Source organism: Oncorhynchus nerka, linkage group LG28 (genome assembly GCF_034236695.1).
Source record: "Oncorhynchus nerka isolate Pitt River linkage group LG28, Oner_Uvic_2.0, whole genome shotgun sequence".
Taxonomy (NCBI): domain Eukaryota; kingdom Metazoa; phylum Chordata; class Actinopteri; order Salmoniformes; family Salmonidae; genus Oncorhynchus; species Oncorhynchus nerka.
The window spans coordinates 51,155,550-51,172,169 of record NC_088423.1 but is presented as its reverse complement, the minus strand read 5'-3'; the positions used below and the strand labels follow the sequence as shown (position 1 = coordinate 51,172,169).

The following is a 16,620-nucleotide window of genomic DNA, read 5'->3' as shown; positions in this document are numbered from 1 at the left end:
ACAGGCCGTGTGGTCTACTACTGCCTGGACAGGACATACAAAGCCTCTCTGTCGAGCTTGTTTGTTGTAATCCATGCACTTGAGCACCATCTAGTGGCTCAAAACTAGCTACAGTACTGCATATTTTGTTTAGGAAGAACTTGGGACTTGCCAGGAAATGTCTGTACATAAATATATACATTTTAAAACATGAGCAGAGCGTCCAATCCATTGTGTATGGATTAGTTCATGCAAAATGTTATGCTTTGCATTCGTGCTAAATATCAAACAGTTAAAGTGAATTCGCAGTGTAGTTTTCTATTAGTCTCACTCGTAGTTTCGCTAAGCAATCAAGTGCTCAATTTACTGACCCACTTTCAATTCTATCAAGGCAACGGTAAGTAACAAAAGGAGAGTCAATGCAGTAATAAGGTCATTATAAAGAAGGAGTTATACATGATTAGTAAAGTCAGGAAGTGGAGCCATGATTGCAATTGGGTACCTGTGGTTTTCATCTGTCTAGGATCATAGAATTCAGGGAATATGTAGGTGGGGCGGTATGGGTTTTCCTCAACAGGTTCTGAGCGAGGCGACGGAGACACAAAACACACACAGCGTGACAGCAATGAACACACTCGCAGAACTCACAAAGACAACGGCTTGACAGAAACAACTGATATCAAGTCAAACACACACGGGAACGGTGAGTTTGATTTTCATGATGATCCCCTTACCTGGAATTCGGTGTATTTGTTTAAACATGTTCTTGTACCAGTCCTTGGACTTCTCTGTGTTCTGAAAATAACATAGTCGTGGTTTTTGCCATATCTCAAAAATAAACAGGGGTTATGACAAATATATGGGTAAGAGTGGATTGGCGATTGGCGGTCAGGCATATTGATTTTCAACACTGTACTCCAATAGCTGTAGGAAGTAGAGGTGCTGATAAATCAGAATTTAAAAAATATATAAAAAAATATCACAAAAGTACTATACTGGGCCTTTTTTACTCCTGTATGAGCGGACCAAAATAGCCATCAGCAGCACGGGTAGAACCCCCCCCCCCTCCATCCCTAAACATCTTCATGTGGCCATGTCCTCAGCATCAAATTAAAAATGCCCTGTGAAGATTATTTTAAAAAGGCACAAAGTAGATTACAATGTTTTTGGGCCTGTACATAGGTTTGTGTTCTTACCCGTACTGGCAGGTTGGGCTGGTTCAGTGGGCCCAAGACAGGGGATTGTGAGAACCTCATCCTCTTGCCGTCCATATCTGGGTATTGGCTCTGTTCTCTCTCTGCCCCAACTACAGGTCCTGGATCAGACAATTTGTCCCTCTCTGGGGTGTGGTCTGAAAAAGCCAACATTGCTGTGTCAAAGGGAAGAGAAGCTGGGTACTACAAGTCAAAATGTGTTTCCCTTGATGAGTAGATGCACTGTACTATAGGTCTACATAAATGGTGGCCAACCAGTTTACCCCATATAATCCACAAGCATACTATGCAAATGATATACAGTCATTTCAATGGTGAAACATGATTATGAACAGATTACCTACAAAAACCACGGCAATGAACATACTTAGTTTGAGATACCAAATTATATATAAAAGTCATTTATCAATTAGATATCATTGAGTACTCTCAATCCGTGAGGTAAAAAAAAATCCAATATCTCAGAGCAGGGGCATAAAACGATGGCGCATTGGGCAGACATGAGGCTGATGGCAAACATATTCAGCATGCTGTGTCGACTGCAAAAAGCATCCCAGACACATGAATGCACAAAAAAACAATGCAGCAATGTCTGACGACGAAACAGATATTGATAACAAAACTGCTATTGGCACACAAAGTGAAGGACACTGAAGCCTTGTTGTACCTGATTGATCTGATATTCCATACTTTTGAGTTATTTAAAAAAAAAGCTTTCAGTGTCAGAACTTTCCATTTAAACAGATCAATGGAGTCCATACTTCACAGTGTGGTCAACTGTTGGCATGGCAATTTCACCCATAACCCACATACAGTATGACCCAGAATCAGAGGTGCTTACCTCTGTTGTGTTGTAGCAGAACTATGGTTGGGTTGACCGTTTTGGTGGTGGATGGGTAGGCAGAGGGAGCCTTTGTCGAAGTAATATGGTTCTGAATGTCAAAGGCAAGAAACTGCCGTTCTTCTGTGCTCACAGGAGAACTTCCCTGGTAATAAGCGAATGAAACACGTAAGTGATGCTGTTCAGCTTTATTAATGAAATTGTAAGTGATGCTGTTCCTCTCTTACAAAAGTTTTGAATAACAACAATAAACGAAGTAAACGGCCAAGAAGTTGCATATTAATATATTCTGGTTTTGCAAAGAAATAATAACTTCAATTGACTCGCAACAGCAAAAATACACCATATATAGCTATTTCTATCACAAATCAATCTGGTTTTAATCACATTAAACAAGCATAGCATTATCCAATTTACAGTATTATCCCATAAATAGGGGAAATTAACAAAATCTTATTCACTGATTAGATAATACATACCTGGGGTTGAGTTCTGTTGACTGTAGGTAAATCAGCTGTGATGTTGTGGAAGCATCCCTCAGCCAATCCTGTTAGAGAGCTGTCTCCATTGATCTGGCCGATCCAACTACCTGAAATTATCCCAAAACAATCTAATTTTGGCCAGCGAATAGCAGTGCAAGACGATCCTCTCAGAAACCTAACAATACTGAAAGATACACAAACTACTGTACTCTTGGCAATATTTGTCTTTTGGCGATGAACCTGTTTCAGAGATTAACACCAAACTACAAACAGGAAACAATTAATCCTCAATTAAATAAATCACTGGATAATCCTGCAGGGACAAAAAGCTTCTCATAGTGCTTTTCCCGTACATAGATGCTAATATCCCCATGGATAAATAAAATAATGATTCTCCCACAATCTGTGAACTTTGTTATCAGAACAAGGCGCCTATTCAGTGGTCTGTAAAGGCCGTTTGTTCCAATGGCCTTTATATTCAGGCTCGCAAATAAAGCATCTCCCCAAAAGCCTTGGCCAGTCTCCCAGCCCAGTTCTAACATGCTGAACGCAACAAACAAGTCCACAGTCAAGGCCCTGGTTCCAAAGTGCAGTGTGGGTAGGTCCGAACAAAAGAGGTCTTTGACGAAACACATGGAAATATGAGCAATCATGGTCAATGATTCTGTGTTGTGCTGGGCAACCAAATATAAATACACTAAAATGTGTCAAGTTCTCACTTTTAATATCAAAACATACTGAAATATGTGTATAAGTGTGCCCAGCAGAACTTCATGAAGTATATAAAACATTTTAAGACTTCTATGAACAGAAAAGCTTGTGAATACAGTGCATTCTTCTCCATATCCATCAAGATCACTATGGAAAACAAATGACTAAATAGTCATTAAAGTTAGTGGTTCATACTATGACATAATCAATATATTACAATATGCTATTTTGTTAACGGGAACATTTCCTTCCACTTTTAAATAGTTTGTCTCATCAGCTTTTACTCCAGCTAGACATCAGCTCTCTAACCTGACCACTTTCACAGAGCGATGCTAGCGTATCACTCGACTCTGTATTAGATAGAAAACTCAACATAACATCAGATATATTAGATATAATGCATATATGATGGAATATCTAAGACTTGAGAGCAGCTGTAGCATTCTGTTGGACTTACTTGGTGCTGTTTCGACGTTGGATTCTTTACTGACGCAGTCCTCGTCGTCTATGTGTACCAGAGTGGCCCTCAGAGTCACGACCCCCTTCCCTTTACACACCCTTGTAGGGTCCAGCTCTATAGACAGATTAGACAGGTACACGCAAGGATGTTACCACTAGATTGACTTACATTGGATGCCCATAGTCACTCATTCTTCAATGCCAAAATGTGTGAGGCAACCTCACAATTCTACAGTCTGTTTGAATCTATTCTCAGTAAGCTTCAAATCACACAGCTCTATTGCCTCAGGTCCTGAGGGAATCCATGCTACCTCAATCCCCAAATTATAAAAAATAGAATGTAAATGTCAAATCCAGACCAACACTAATACTCCCCACATCCATATCATTAATTATATGCTAACACCATCAGTCTGTCATTATATCCAATTAGTACAACGGTGGCGCAGCGGTCTAAGGCACTGCATCTCAGTGCTAGTGGTGTCACTACAGACACCCTGGTTCGATTCCAGGCTGTATCGCAACCTGGCCGTGATTGGGAGTCCCATAGGGCGATGCACAATTGGCCCAGCGGCGTCCGGGTTTGGCCGGGGTAGGCCGTCATTGTAAATAAGAATTTGTTCTTAACTGACTTGCCTAGTTAAATAAAAGTGAAAAAGAGACACTATATAGTAGCTTACAGTTGTTTAAAGGGAATGCACATCGTTAGCAAGTGAGTATTGAAAGGATCCTCCTCGGCATATCCAGTGTGTTAGAGGTGTCCTAGAGTACAGTCTGATGAAAGATAAATGAGTTGGAGGGGTGGAGGAGGAGTTAATGAGTGTGTTCACCTGCAGCCGGAATTAGGTCAGGAGAGCCTTTCATGCTTGTCAGAGGGGTGATTCTGACTGCAGACAAACAGCGAGGACCTGAGGAGACCGGAGGAACTACCAAAACAACAGACAGTGTACAGGTGGGGACAAATTGTGAAAAGTGAACAGGGGGAATAGTATACAGTTGCACTGACATGGAGGGGTGTTAAGTGTATTAATTGTCAAAATCAAGGTAGCCCTTTCCTGCAGTCAATGACCAAAAGTGCCCTCTTTGGCCTCATGGGTGGAATGTTATTAATATTTTTCATAATTTCATAATAAAAAAATATTATTTCGAAAATCTGGTGTCTCTGTCTCAAACAGTTTTGTTATATTTCACTTCAATCTTTTGTGATGTATATACAAAAAGTGTAATATTGGGAACTCAAAATATAACACACTTCAACTCGATATCTGCCATTGTACTGTACAGGTGTCTTCTTTTTTAAAGCCCATAACCATATACGTGAGGTGTATACTTTGTTTCAAAGTAGATTTGTTTAAGACTACCAATAATCACTCTGTGTGACCCTGATTTAGCCCACTGCAGTAAAAGGTTAACAAGAGAGATGCACTATGTATTTTTTGTTAAGAAGAGAGATACCACACCCCCTCCATTCGATCCCTGGGTGTAAACAAATGTATTTACCTGAACCTCACCAAGTATGGGGTAAGCCAAATAGTAAACCCCTGTCTTTCTGTATTATACAACAGATTTGAGGGAATTTGGGGCCGATGAGCACTGCAATACTTAACATTGTAGACATGTATTACATACACATCATCCTCATGAAAGAAAAAAACACCCATAATTTGAGACAAATAACATCGAGGTGAAGTGGAGCTGGAAGACAGATTGCAGAAAGGTGCTGATAGTGGCAGATCGCTGTAACAATGACCTTTGGAAACATAAAGGACAGTGGACCACTGTACTTTTGACTACAGAGAACAGAGCTACAAGTGTACAGTAGCAGATGTTACGGACAATTGTTGTTTAACTATATAAAATGATGTGTAGGCTACATCACATACAGAATGGTGATGAAATCTTGCATCTTACCATGTAACTTTCCCTCAGATGAGTAGACAGCATTTGTGTGTCCCCTTCCGCTAAAACTGTCAATGCCATAAATGCATGCCATCTCTAACTCCGCCCACTCGAACATATGTATGTTAGCCCTCCCTCATAAAATAGCACTTTTGTTGTTGTTCATTGCTTTTGCTTGTTTCTCAATGCTTAGTTGATTGACTAGAATGTATGGTTAGTGGTGTAACATACGATAAGCATATTTCGGGTGTGATTATGCTGCTTCAATTATCAAAATGAGCTTGATCATTACACTCAACCAAATGAACAGGCATTGTGATCAAAGGTAGGATTGAAGACCCTAAACATCACTAAAGCCTTCTGGGACCACAGAACTGAGCTATGCAGTATAATGAGAGATATGAGAAAAATAAGGGGATGAAACTTACTGTAGGATTGTTCAAATCTCACACTGCCCTCTGTTGGTCAGCCCTGGAACAAAAGAAAGTCAGAGGGAGAGTTATTGTAGAGGAAAGAAGATTTGAGCAAAATACATTAATTTACAGCATAGTAGTCCGTTTTGTTATGGGCCATCATGGGAGACCAGGAAGTTTGAGCAGCAGTTTGTTTCTAGGCAGGAATAGGCTGGGATATTAGTCGAAACTGACAGTAATCAGGGACGGTGGAAAATACTTGTTTTGAGAGGGGATGTGGGACCTCTTGTTTGCGCACGAACAATTTATTTATGAGCATAATAGTAAAGGCATGTAATTTAGCTGTAAATGTATTACCTTTAAATATGGTATGAACACAGCCAGGCATGATGTTTTCATCTGATTGTCAAACGAATCACTTAAAAAAATAGGCTACCTGTGCACGTTTGAGCTACTCTATGGTCATGTTACCCTGCTCAGAAGTTGCATGCATCTGACAGATCGCTATAACATACTGTATGATGTGGTTAGCTGATACGTAAAACTACCTATCCAGGTGTTGTAAGTATCTTGGCATGCGTCAAAGGGCAGAGGAAAGCGCATTATAATTGACGTGTCCACTGATGTCCGCAGTGTCCACTGATGTCCGCATGCGTCACGGTCCTTGCCAGTCATCTTTGCCTACTCAGGCTACTGTTACCTCTATTCCTGATATTTTTCTGCATATAATTTCCAACATTTGGTAGGCTATTTGTTAGCCAACTTGTCTATGATTAGATAGGCCTACATGCATCTTCTCTTCTGTCATTACCTGCAGATTTAGTAATTTGGAGGCCACAGGCAGAGGCCAGCCTTCAAAAAATAGGTTACCTTTGCACGTTCATCCAAAAAATTCCAGCATTCGAACAGTCCACTGTGCACCTGCCAACTTTCCTTCAATTCACAAGTGGCTGAAACTATCGCAACAGAGAAAGCATCCAAACAGCGCCCCTCTGTTTAACTAAATGTAGCCCATGTATCTGATGCTGTCTGGAAAAAAAGAGTATGACATGCCACTCTTTTTGGCCAGACAGCATTAGATACATGGGCTACACATACAACGCATTCGTAAAGTATTCATACCACTTCACTTTTTTCCACATTTTGTTACGTTATAGCCTTACTCTAAAATGTATTAAATGAAAGGTTTTCCTCATCAATCTACACATAATACCCCATAATGACAAAGCAAAAACAGTTTTTTAGAAATGTGCAATATGTGCCATGTAAGAAAGCTAACGTTCCTTGCTCAGAACATAGGAACATATGAAAGCTGGTGGTTCCTTTTAACATGAGTATTCAATATTCCCAGGTAAGAAGTTTTAGGTTGTAGTTATTATAATAATTATAGGACTATTTCCCTCTGTACCATTTGTATTTCATTAACCTTTGACTATTGGATGTTCTTATAGGCACTTTAGTATTGCCAGTGTAACAGTATAGCTTCCATCCCTCTCCTCGCTCCTACCTGGGCTCGAACCAGGAACACAACGACAACAGCCACCCTCGAAGCAGCGTTACCAATGCAGAGCAAGGTGAACAACCACTCCAAGTCTCAGAGCGAGTGACGTTTGAAACGCTATTAGCGCGCACCCCGCTAACTAGCTAGCCATTTCACATCGGTTACACCAGCCTAATCTCGGGAGTTGATAGGCTTGAAGTCATAAACAGCTGCTGGAAAAACGCACGAAAGTGCTGTTTGAATGAATGCTTACGAGCCTGCTGGTGCCTACCATCGCTCAGTCAGACTGCTCTATCAAATCATAGACTTAGTTATAAAATAATAACACACAGAAATACGAGCCGTAGGTCATTAATATAGCCGAATCAGGAAATTATCATCTCGAAAACAAGACGTTTTATTCTTTCAGTGAAAGACGGAACCGTTCCGTATTTTATCTAAGGGGTTGCATCCATAAGTCTAAATATTCCTGTTACATTGCACAACCTTCAATGTTATGTTATAATTACGTAAAATTCTGGCAAATTAGGCGGCCCAAACTGTTGCATATACACTGACTCTGCGTGCAATGAACGCAAGAGAAGTGACACAATTTCACCTGGCTAATATTGCCTGCTAACCTGGAATTATTTTAGCTAAATATGCAGGTTTAAAAATATATACTTCTGTGTATTGATTTTAAGAAAGGCATTGATGTTTATGGTTAGGTACACATTGGAGCAACGATACGCACCGCATCGATTATATGCAACGCAGGACACGCTAGATAAACTAGTAATATCATCAACCATGTGTAGTTAACTAGTGATTATGATTGATTGATTGATTGTTTTTTATAAGATAAGTTTAATGCTAGCTAGCAACTTACCTTGGATTACTGCATTCGCGTAACAGGCAGTCTCCTTGTGGAGTGCAATATAATCAGGTGGTGAGAGCGTTGGACTAGTTAACTGTAAGGTTGCAAGATTGAATCCCCCGAGCTGACAAGATAAAAATCTGTCGTTCTGCCCCTGAACGAGGCAGTTAACCCACCGTTCCTAGGCAGTCATTGAAAATAAGAATGTGTTGCACATTGCACTCCACGAGGAGCCTGCCTGTTGCGCGAATGCAGTAAGAAGGAACCACCAGCTTTCATACGTTCTCATGTTCTGAGCAAGGAACTTAAACGTTAGCTTTCTTACATGGCACATATTGCACTTTTACTTTCTTCTCCAACACTTTGTTTTTGCATTATTTAAACCAAATTGAACATATTTCATTATTTATTTGAGGCTAAATAGATTTTTATTGATGTATTATATTAAGTTAAAATAAGTGTTCATTCAGTATTGTTGTAATTGTCATTATTACAAATAAATAAATAAATAAATATCGTCCGATTAATCGGTATCAGGTTTTTGGTCCTCCAATAATCGGTATCGGCGTTGAAAAATCATAATCGGTCAACGTCTAACGCGAACCCACGCGCACTGTACACAAACACACACCGCCACACACACACAGTTGGAGTTCGATGACATCCTCCTGAAATTAGGGTAAGTCTTTTAAAACACTGAATCATAAATCTCCCTTGCAGACAAAAGAGAAGACGTGAGAGCTAACAGTGTACACTACGCTAGGTAAACACATCAGTGCAGAGATCGTTTTAGTCCTTATTAGGAAGAGGGATGCCTGAGATTTGAGAGGGAGACACAGCAAGAGAGAGAGAGAGATTTGAGAGAGACACAGCAAGAGAGAGAGAGAGAGAGAGAGAGAGAGAGAGAGACACAGCAAGAGAGAGAGAGAGACACACAGCAAGAGAGAGAGAGAGAGAGAGAGAGAAAGATTTGAGAGAGAGACACAGAAAGAGAGAGAGAAAGATTTGAGAGATAGAGAGAAAGATTTGAGAGAGAGACACAGCGAGAGAGAGAGAGAGAGAGAGAGAGAGAGAGAGAGAGAAAAAAAGATTTGAGAGAGAGACACAGCAAGAGAGAGAGAGAGAGAGAGACAGCAAGAGAGAGAGAGAGAAAGATTTGAGAGAGAGACAAAGCAAGAGAGAGAGAGAGAAAGATTTGAGAGAGAGACAGAGAGAGAGAGAGAGAGAGAGAGAGAGAGAAAGATTTGAGAGAGAGACAGCAAGAGAGAGAGAGAGAAAGATTTGAGAGAGAGACAAAGCAAGAGAGAGAGAGAGAGAGAGAGAGAGAGAGAGAGAGAGAGAAAGATTTGAGAGAGAGACACAGCAAGAGAGAGAGAGAAAGATTTGAGAGAGAGAGAGAGAAAGATTTGAGAGAGAGAGACAGAGAGAGACAGAGCAAGAGAGAGAGAGAGAGAGAGAGGGGGGCTCTGTTCACAAACACAAACACACCCTACAGAGCCCCAGGACATCAGCACAATTAGACCCAACCAAATCATGAGAAAACAAAAAGATAATTACTTGACACATTGCAAAGAATTTACAAAAAAACAGCGCAAACTAGAATGCTATTTGGCCCTACACAGAGAGTACACAGCGGCAGAATACCTGACCACTGTGACTGACCCAAAATTAAGGAAAGCTTTGACTATGTACAGACTCAGTGAGCATAGCCTTGCTATTGAGAAAGGCCGCCGTAGGCAGACATGGCTCTCAAGAGAAGACAGGCTATGTGCTCACTGCCCACAAAATGAGGTGGAAACTGAGCTGCACTTCCTAACCTCCTGCCCAATGTATGACCATATTAGAGAGACATATTTCCCTCAGATTACACAGATCCACAAAGAATTCGAAAACAAATCCAATTTTGATAAACTCCCATATCTACTGGGTGAAATTCCGCAGTGTGCCATCACAGCAGCAAGATTTGTGACCTGTTGCCACGAGAAAAGGGCAACCAGTGAAGAACAAACACCATTGTAAATACAACCCATATTTATGCTAATTTATTTTCCCTTGTATACCTTAACCATTTGTATATTGTTAAAACACTGTATATATATAATATGACATTTGTAATGTCTTTATTGTTTTGAAACTTCTGTATGTGTAAAGTTTACTGTTAATTTTTATTGTTTATTTCACTTTATATATTCACTTTATATATTATCTACCTCACTTGCTTTGGCAATGTTAACACATGTTTCCCATGCCAATAAAGCCCTTAAATTGAATTGAGAGAGAAAGATTTAAGAGAGAGACAGCAAGAGAGAGAGAGAGTGAGGGAGATAAATAAAGCCCCAATAAAGCCCCTTGAATTGAATTGAGAGAGAGAAATACAGAGACAGGTCTAAGCACATCTGTGCAGGGACAGCCAGCAGTGCTCAGGCCAAGATCAACAGGAGACTGCGATAAGCTGTATTCAAGTAAACCTCCAGTACTGAGAATCTCTACCTAAATGCACATTCTCTAGATCTTGACAATTTGAAATGATTTTAGAGCCTATTTAACTTCAACAAATACAGGTCAATTTGCCTCAGTGACATGCACACTGAAGAACAAATAGATATTGTACTAAATTGAGAAATTCAAAACCCAATTTCCAATCAAATTAATTTTGGCAGTCTGTTTAGATGATAAATGATAGTACTCTGCACTCAGATATCTAATGAGAAGTCTGATATAGGTCATTAGCTTAAAGAGGCCATGAGGTGGCTTCCTGACAACTGTTTCCCGCCACACTGTGACATCAGTAAGACCTCTGGACATTGGTCATTCATTAGCTAAACAGGGGGAGGGGGTTGAGTTGGGAGAAAGAGGCTGAAACCTGACAACAGACGAATTGACAAGAATGAATGACAGTGAGAGTGCATGGATATTTCTGCTGAAGATCTGATGAATCCACTTCCATTCTATAATGAGGTAACTTTCATTGCGGTATGTAATTCCCTGCACCAAAGGGACTTCATTACCAATTACTAAAAATGTTTATTTTTATTTTTATCTAACTCCTACCGCCTCTTGCAGGTAGCTTAGCGGGTAGGTGCGTTGGGCCAGTAACCGAAAAGTTGCGATCGAATTCCCAAGCTGACAAGGTTCAAATATATTGTTCTGCCCCTGAGCAAGGCAGTTAACCCACTGTTCCCCAGACTAGATATCCCTCTTTCCCTTTCCTCTTGAGAGAGAATGAACATAGAGCTCTGTTTATTAAAAAAAACTATTTAGTAAGTCACTAAATATGGGCAGTCAAAAGTTTGGACATACCTACTCATTCAAGAGTTTTTCTTAATTTTTAATAGTGAAGTCATTACAATTATGAAATAACACATATGGAATCATGTAGTAACCAAAAAAAGTGTTCCATTTGAGATTCTTCAAAGTTGCCACCCTTTGCCTTGATGACAGCTTTGCACACTCTTGGCATTCTCTCAACCAGCTTCACCTGGAATGCTTTTTCAACAGCCTTGAAGGGGTTCCCACATATGCTGAGCACTTGTTGGCTGCTTTTCCTTCACTCTGCAGTCCAACTCATCCCAAACCGTCTCAATTGGGTTGAGGTAGGGTGATTGTGCAGGCCAGACCATCTGATGCAACACAAACATCTGGGGCTGTATTCACAGACTCTCAATGGCAGTGCAGTCCATAGAATCTTAGTCATTATTATTATTATTATTATTCATTATGCACTCCTTCTCTGAAACGCTTTGCTTTATAACATCAATTAGGACATCACATAATGTCATGGCAGCAGATTGACTGATTGCATTATGGGTAATGTAGACATTATACTGTTTCCAAATTGGCCTACAAGTGCATACATCATATGCATTGTGACAGCACTGTTAACTGTAGCTACAGGCATTCTACGGTATTTTTGCCTAAAATGAAGGAAATCGAAACAAAATTGCAGGAGTAGACCCCGTCACAAGGTTGTGGCTTATTATAATTTAGCAGTGCTGTTAAGTACTGTAAAGTAGTTTTTGGGGTATCTGTACTTTACTTTACTATTTATATTTTGGACAACTTTTACTTTTACTCTATTACATTCTACATTTTCCCTGACACCCAAAATGACTCGTTACATATTGAATGCTTAGCAGGACCGGAAAATGTTCCAATTCACGCAATAAACAAGAGAACATCCCTGGTCATCCCTACTGCCTCTAATCTGGCGGACTCACTAAAATGCTTTGTTTGTAAATTATGTCTGAGTGTTTGAGTGTGCCCCTGGCTATCCGTAACTTTAAAAAACAAGAATAATGTGTTGTTTGGTTTGCTTAATATAAGGATTTTGAAATAATTTATACTTTTGATATAAAAATATATTAAAGTATATTTTTGCAATTACATTTACTTTTGATATTTAAAGTGGAATTGACAACATTTGATCTACTTTGCAAATATGAAACAAACAGACAATCATAATATCAGTAAAAAAATGTCAAATTCCCAGTTTATGCTACTACAAAACCAACTTTGAGGTTTTAAAAATAGGTTATATTTGACTTAAAATTCCATGATGTAGAGTAAGGCATTGTTGGCAGAAGACATGGATGCAGTTCAATGCATGATTAATATAATTCACAAATAGATTTCTTGGTAGTCCAAAAATTATTGCTACCAGGTTGTAAATCATAGCTGGCCTGGTACATTGTTTGCTGCCTTCACCCATTCGGGATGCACTATTTCAGTTTCAATGACTCAATATTTTGGCCAAACGGATGAATGTAACTAAGACTGGGAATGTCAATACAATCAATCTAGAAAGGACAATGATCACAAGTCAGTCATAACGTGGCTAATAGGCTAGCATGTCTATTTCTGTAGCTCTTATTTAGAAAGCTAAAAACACAGAGCCTACCATTAGCTAGCTAGCTGCTGGGAGGATGTTATGTCATTAGAGGAGTGGGGGAGTGACTGACTTTTCCCCCTCATATCGTTTTTTTTTTGTATGGCTACAGCTAGATGCAGGTGTCATTTGGTTACTAAGCAAAAAAATGGAATCGGTTTGCAAGCTAGCTGAACGACTATTATCCAATTAGCATATCTCTTGCATTTGTAAATTGACTCTGGCTATCTACTCTGATTTCAGAGCACTCTCATCTGAGTGTGCCAGAGCGCAGAATAACTGATGAATTTACTAACGTGTACAACACCCACTGAATATGACCGGTGTCAAAGAAAAAAAAAAGTAACAGTTAGTCACGAAAGAGAACATGTAAACAGTTGCTACTGCCTGTAAACACACATTCTAGTTCAACGTGAATGATGGCAGGCCCATGTGGCAAATGGCTTATTTGCATGAAGGCCTACAGTAGCTCTGATTGGCTATGGCGCACCGGTCTGTCTAGACTGGACGAGAAATATGTTCTTATTAGGTTTTATTTGCTGCAGTGTCTATTAATTGTCTGTACGCACGGCCGCTTTCCCACTCTATAGTGCTATAAAATGTTCACAAATGTCTTAAGATACGTCATTGACAAACATCCTAAGAATTTATGAAAACTTGAAAATTACCATATATAAGTGCTCGCATGTCAGAAAATTTACAAAAAAGTATCATATTCTTCCTCAAGTAGTATTTTACTGGGTGACTTTCACTTTTACTTGAGAATTTTCTGTTAAGGTATCTTTACTTTTACTCAAGTAAGACAATTGGGTACTTTTTCCACCACAATCATTTAGATTACATATTTACATTACATTACTTGTGTTAAACAATTTCAGTCCCTACAGGATTTTGCTGAAATTTGTTGTGATATTTGCGGCAATTCTGTCATTTTGCGTGGCAATATGCAGATGATTTTGTCCAATTTGTCCCAAAAATGCGCTGATGAGGGAAAAGGTTTGTTAAAGTAGGTCTTGATTGTGTCATGCCCTGATCTGTTTCACCTGTCCTTGTGCTTGTCTCCGTTCCAGATGTCGCTCATCATCCCCGGTGTATTTATCCCTGTGTTTTCTGTCTCTCTGTGCCAGTTCATCTTGTTTGCCAAGTCAACCAGCGTTTATCTCCCAGCTTCTATTTTTCCCAATCTCTGTTTTTCCTAGTCTTCCTGGTTTTGACCCTTGCCTGTCCTGACACCGAACCCACCTGCCTGACCATTCTTCCTGCCCTGACCTCGAGCCTGCCTAACGCCTTGTACTGTTTGGACTCGGACCTGGTTTATGAACTCTCGCCTGTACCCGACCTGCCTTTTGCCTACACCTTGTGTTATAATAAATATCGGCGCTCAACCATCTGCCTCCTGTGTCTGCATATGGGTCTCGCATATGCAATCGCAGGATCCTGGAGGGACTGCAAATTGACATTTACATTCCATATGTTTATACAGTGGGGTCTAAAGTTAATTACACCCTTGATAAATATGTGGGAAAATGACTGTATAGAATAAATAATTTATAAGTATGTGGACACCCCTTCATATTAGTGGATTCGACTTTTCAGCCACACCCATTGCTGACAGGTGTATGACATCGAGCACACAGCCATGCAATCTCCATAGACAAACATTGCCTGTAGAATGGCCCATACTGAAGAGCTCGGTGACTTTCAACGTGGCACAGTCATAGGATGCCACCTTTCCAACAAGTCAGTTTGTCACATTTCTGCCCTGCTAGAGCTGCCCGGGGCAACTGTAAGTGCTGTTATTGTGAAGTGGAAACATCTAGAAGCAACAACGGCTCAGCCGTGAAGTGGAAGGCCACACAAGCTTGCATGCCAGCAACAAATGCTGACACTACACATCCAAGTATAGTAAAAGGGGCACAAGAAATAAGAAAACCCATCAAAACAAAGGAGAAAACAACATTGCTTTTTGAAAAGATTTTTAAAGATTTTTTTAAAGATAACAAAGTTTTTTAAAAGATAGATTACTCTCCATAAGGTGTGATTCAGGACTAACAGAGAAAGTCTTATTCATTATACAGTAAATATTATCAGCAGAGGTTCCACAGCACTGAGAGCTACCCTTCAGCAGAACCTTTTTCAAAACCAAGAATCATCTCAAAGCCGGAGCAAGTTGTGTAGATAGATAAGATGCTTGGAAGATGTCATGTGACAAACTCATCCCTATTATAATATTTAAGGAGCCCAACACAACTGCTTGTGGTGAATTTCCCATTTAAGAAGAGGACATTGTTTGCCAAAGGAGTACATGCCACTGTGTATATATACTTATGGTTATAAAAGACATACAGGAAAAACACATCTTCTGCATCACTTCAATTTTTCCATCACTAGATATGTTCTAGAGTGTTTTCAACACTCACTTTAAGTACACACACTTCCCTTAAAACCCTCTCCTAAAAATAGGCATTTCCAAAAGACACCAAACTCTGCAAATACATCACATTAAGATCACAGCTTACCAACAAGATTCTTTGCAAACCAGATCAACCAGCCTTGAGTAGGTAGCTCTCTCAGACAGTCACAACAGCCTACAAGACTCCAGACAGTCCCTCTTTAAGATCTCTCTCTCTCCTCAGTCTTCTGAGACTAACTGGGTGAGGTGATACGGACTGGCCCCTGCACCCTCTGCTTTAGGTGCCCAGTTCTGACCTTGAACCAGACCAACAAGGGGGTCTGGTTGCTTTCAGCACAAGGCGTACCCAGATGGACCCGTCATCGCATGCCACCTGGGAATGTGGCACCCACTCAACAGCTGCAACAGATAATTTCAAAACATTTGGCCCCACATCTAAATCCAGTCCATGCAACATAGACTGGACATTACAAGATGTTTGGAATTAGATACTGGACAACCCTTGGGCTTGACTCACAAGCTCCCTTACTGATACACTGGTCAGTCATACTGTGTCATTTCACTAAGTTCATTATCAACAACTATGGTCTCATTAAACTGTAAAACTGTATGGTGATTAACAGTCGAGAGGAATGTGATACTAGTACAGTATGTACTGTGGCAAGAAGAAGTATGTGAACCCTTTGGAATTAGCTGGGTTTCTGCATAAATTGGTCATAAAATTTGATCTGATCTTCATCTAAGTCACAACAATAGACAAACACAGTCTGTTTAAACTAATAACACACAAACAATTATACGTTTTAATGTCTTTATTGAACACACCGTGTAAACATTCACAGTGCAGGGTGGGGAAAGTATGTGAACCCTTGTATTTAATAACTGGTTGACCCTCCCTTGGCAGCAATAACCTCAATCAAACATTTTCTGTAGTTGCAGATCAGACCTGCACAACGGTCAGGAAGAA

At 40.0% G+C, this 16,620-nt stretch overlaps 1 protein-coding gene across 1 annotated transcript in view; it reads right to left on the bottom strand.

Annotated features, from left to right (window-relative positions):
- The window catches only part of LOC115113386 (sorbin and SH3 domain-containing protein 1), a 55,127-nt gene extending 39,173 nt beyond the window's left edge, over nt 1-15,954 (bottom strand). The window contains 9 exon segments of the mRNA XM_029640956.2: nt 482-559; nt 714-774; nt 1,176-1,330; nt 2,035-2,179; nt 2,514-2,623; nt 3,685-3,801; nt 4,517-4,612; nt 6,014-6,056; nt 15,760-15,954. Coding sequence (XP_029496816.2) covers nt 482-559; nt 714-774; nt 1,176-1,330; nt 2,035-2,179; nt 2,514-2,623; nt 3,685-3,801; nt 4,517-4,550 — 700 coding nt within the window. The 5' untranslated portion in view covers nt 4,551-4,612; nt 6,014-6,056; nt 15,760-15,954.
- Nucleotides 15,955-16,620: the final 666 nt, after the last annotated feature.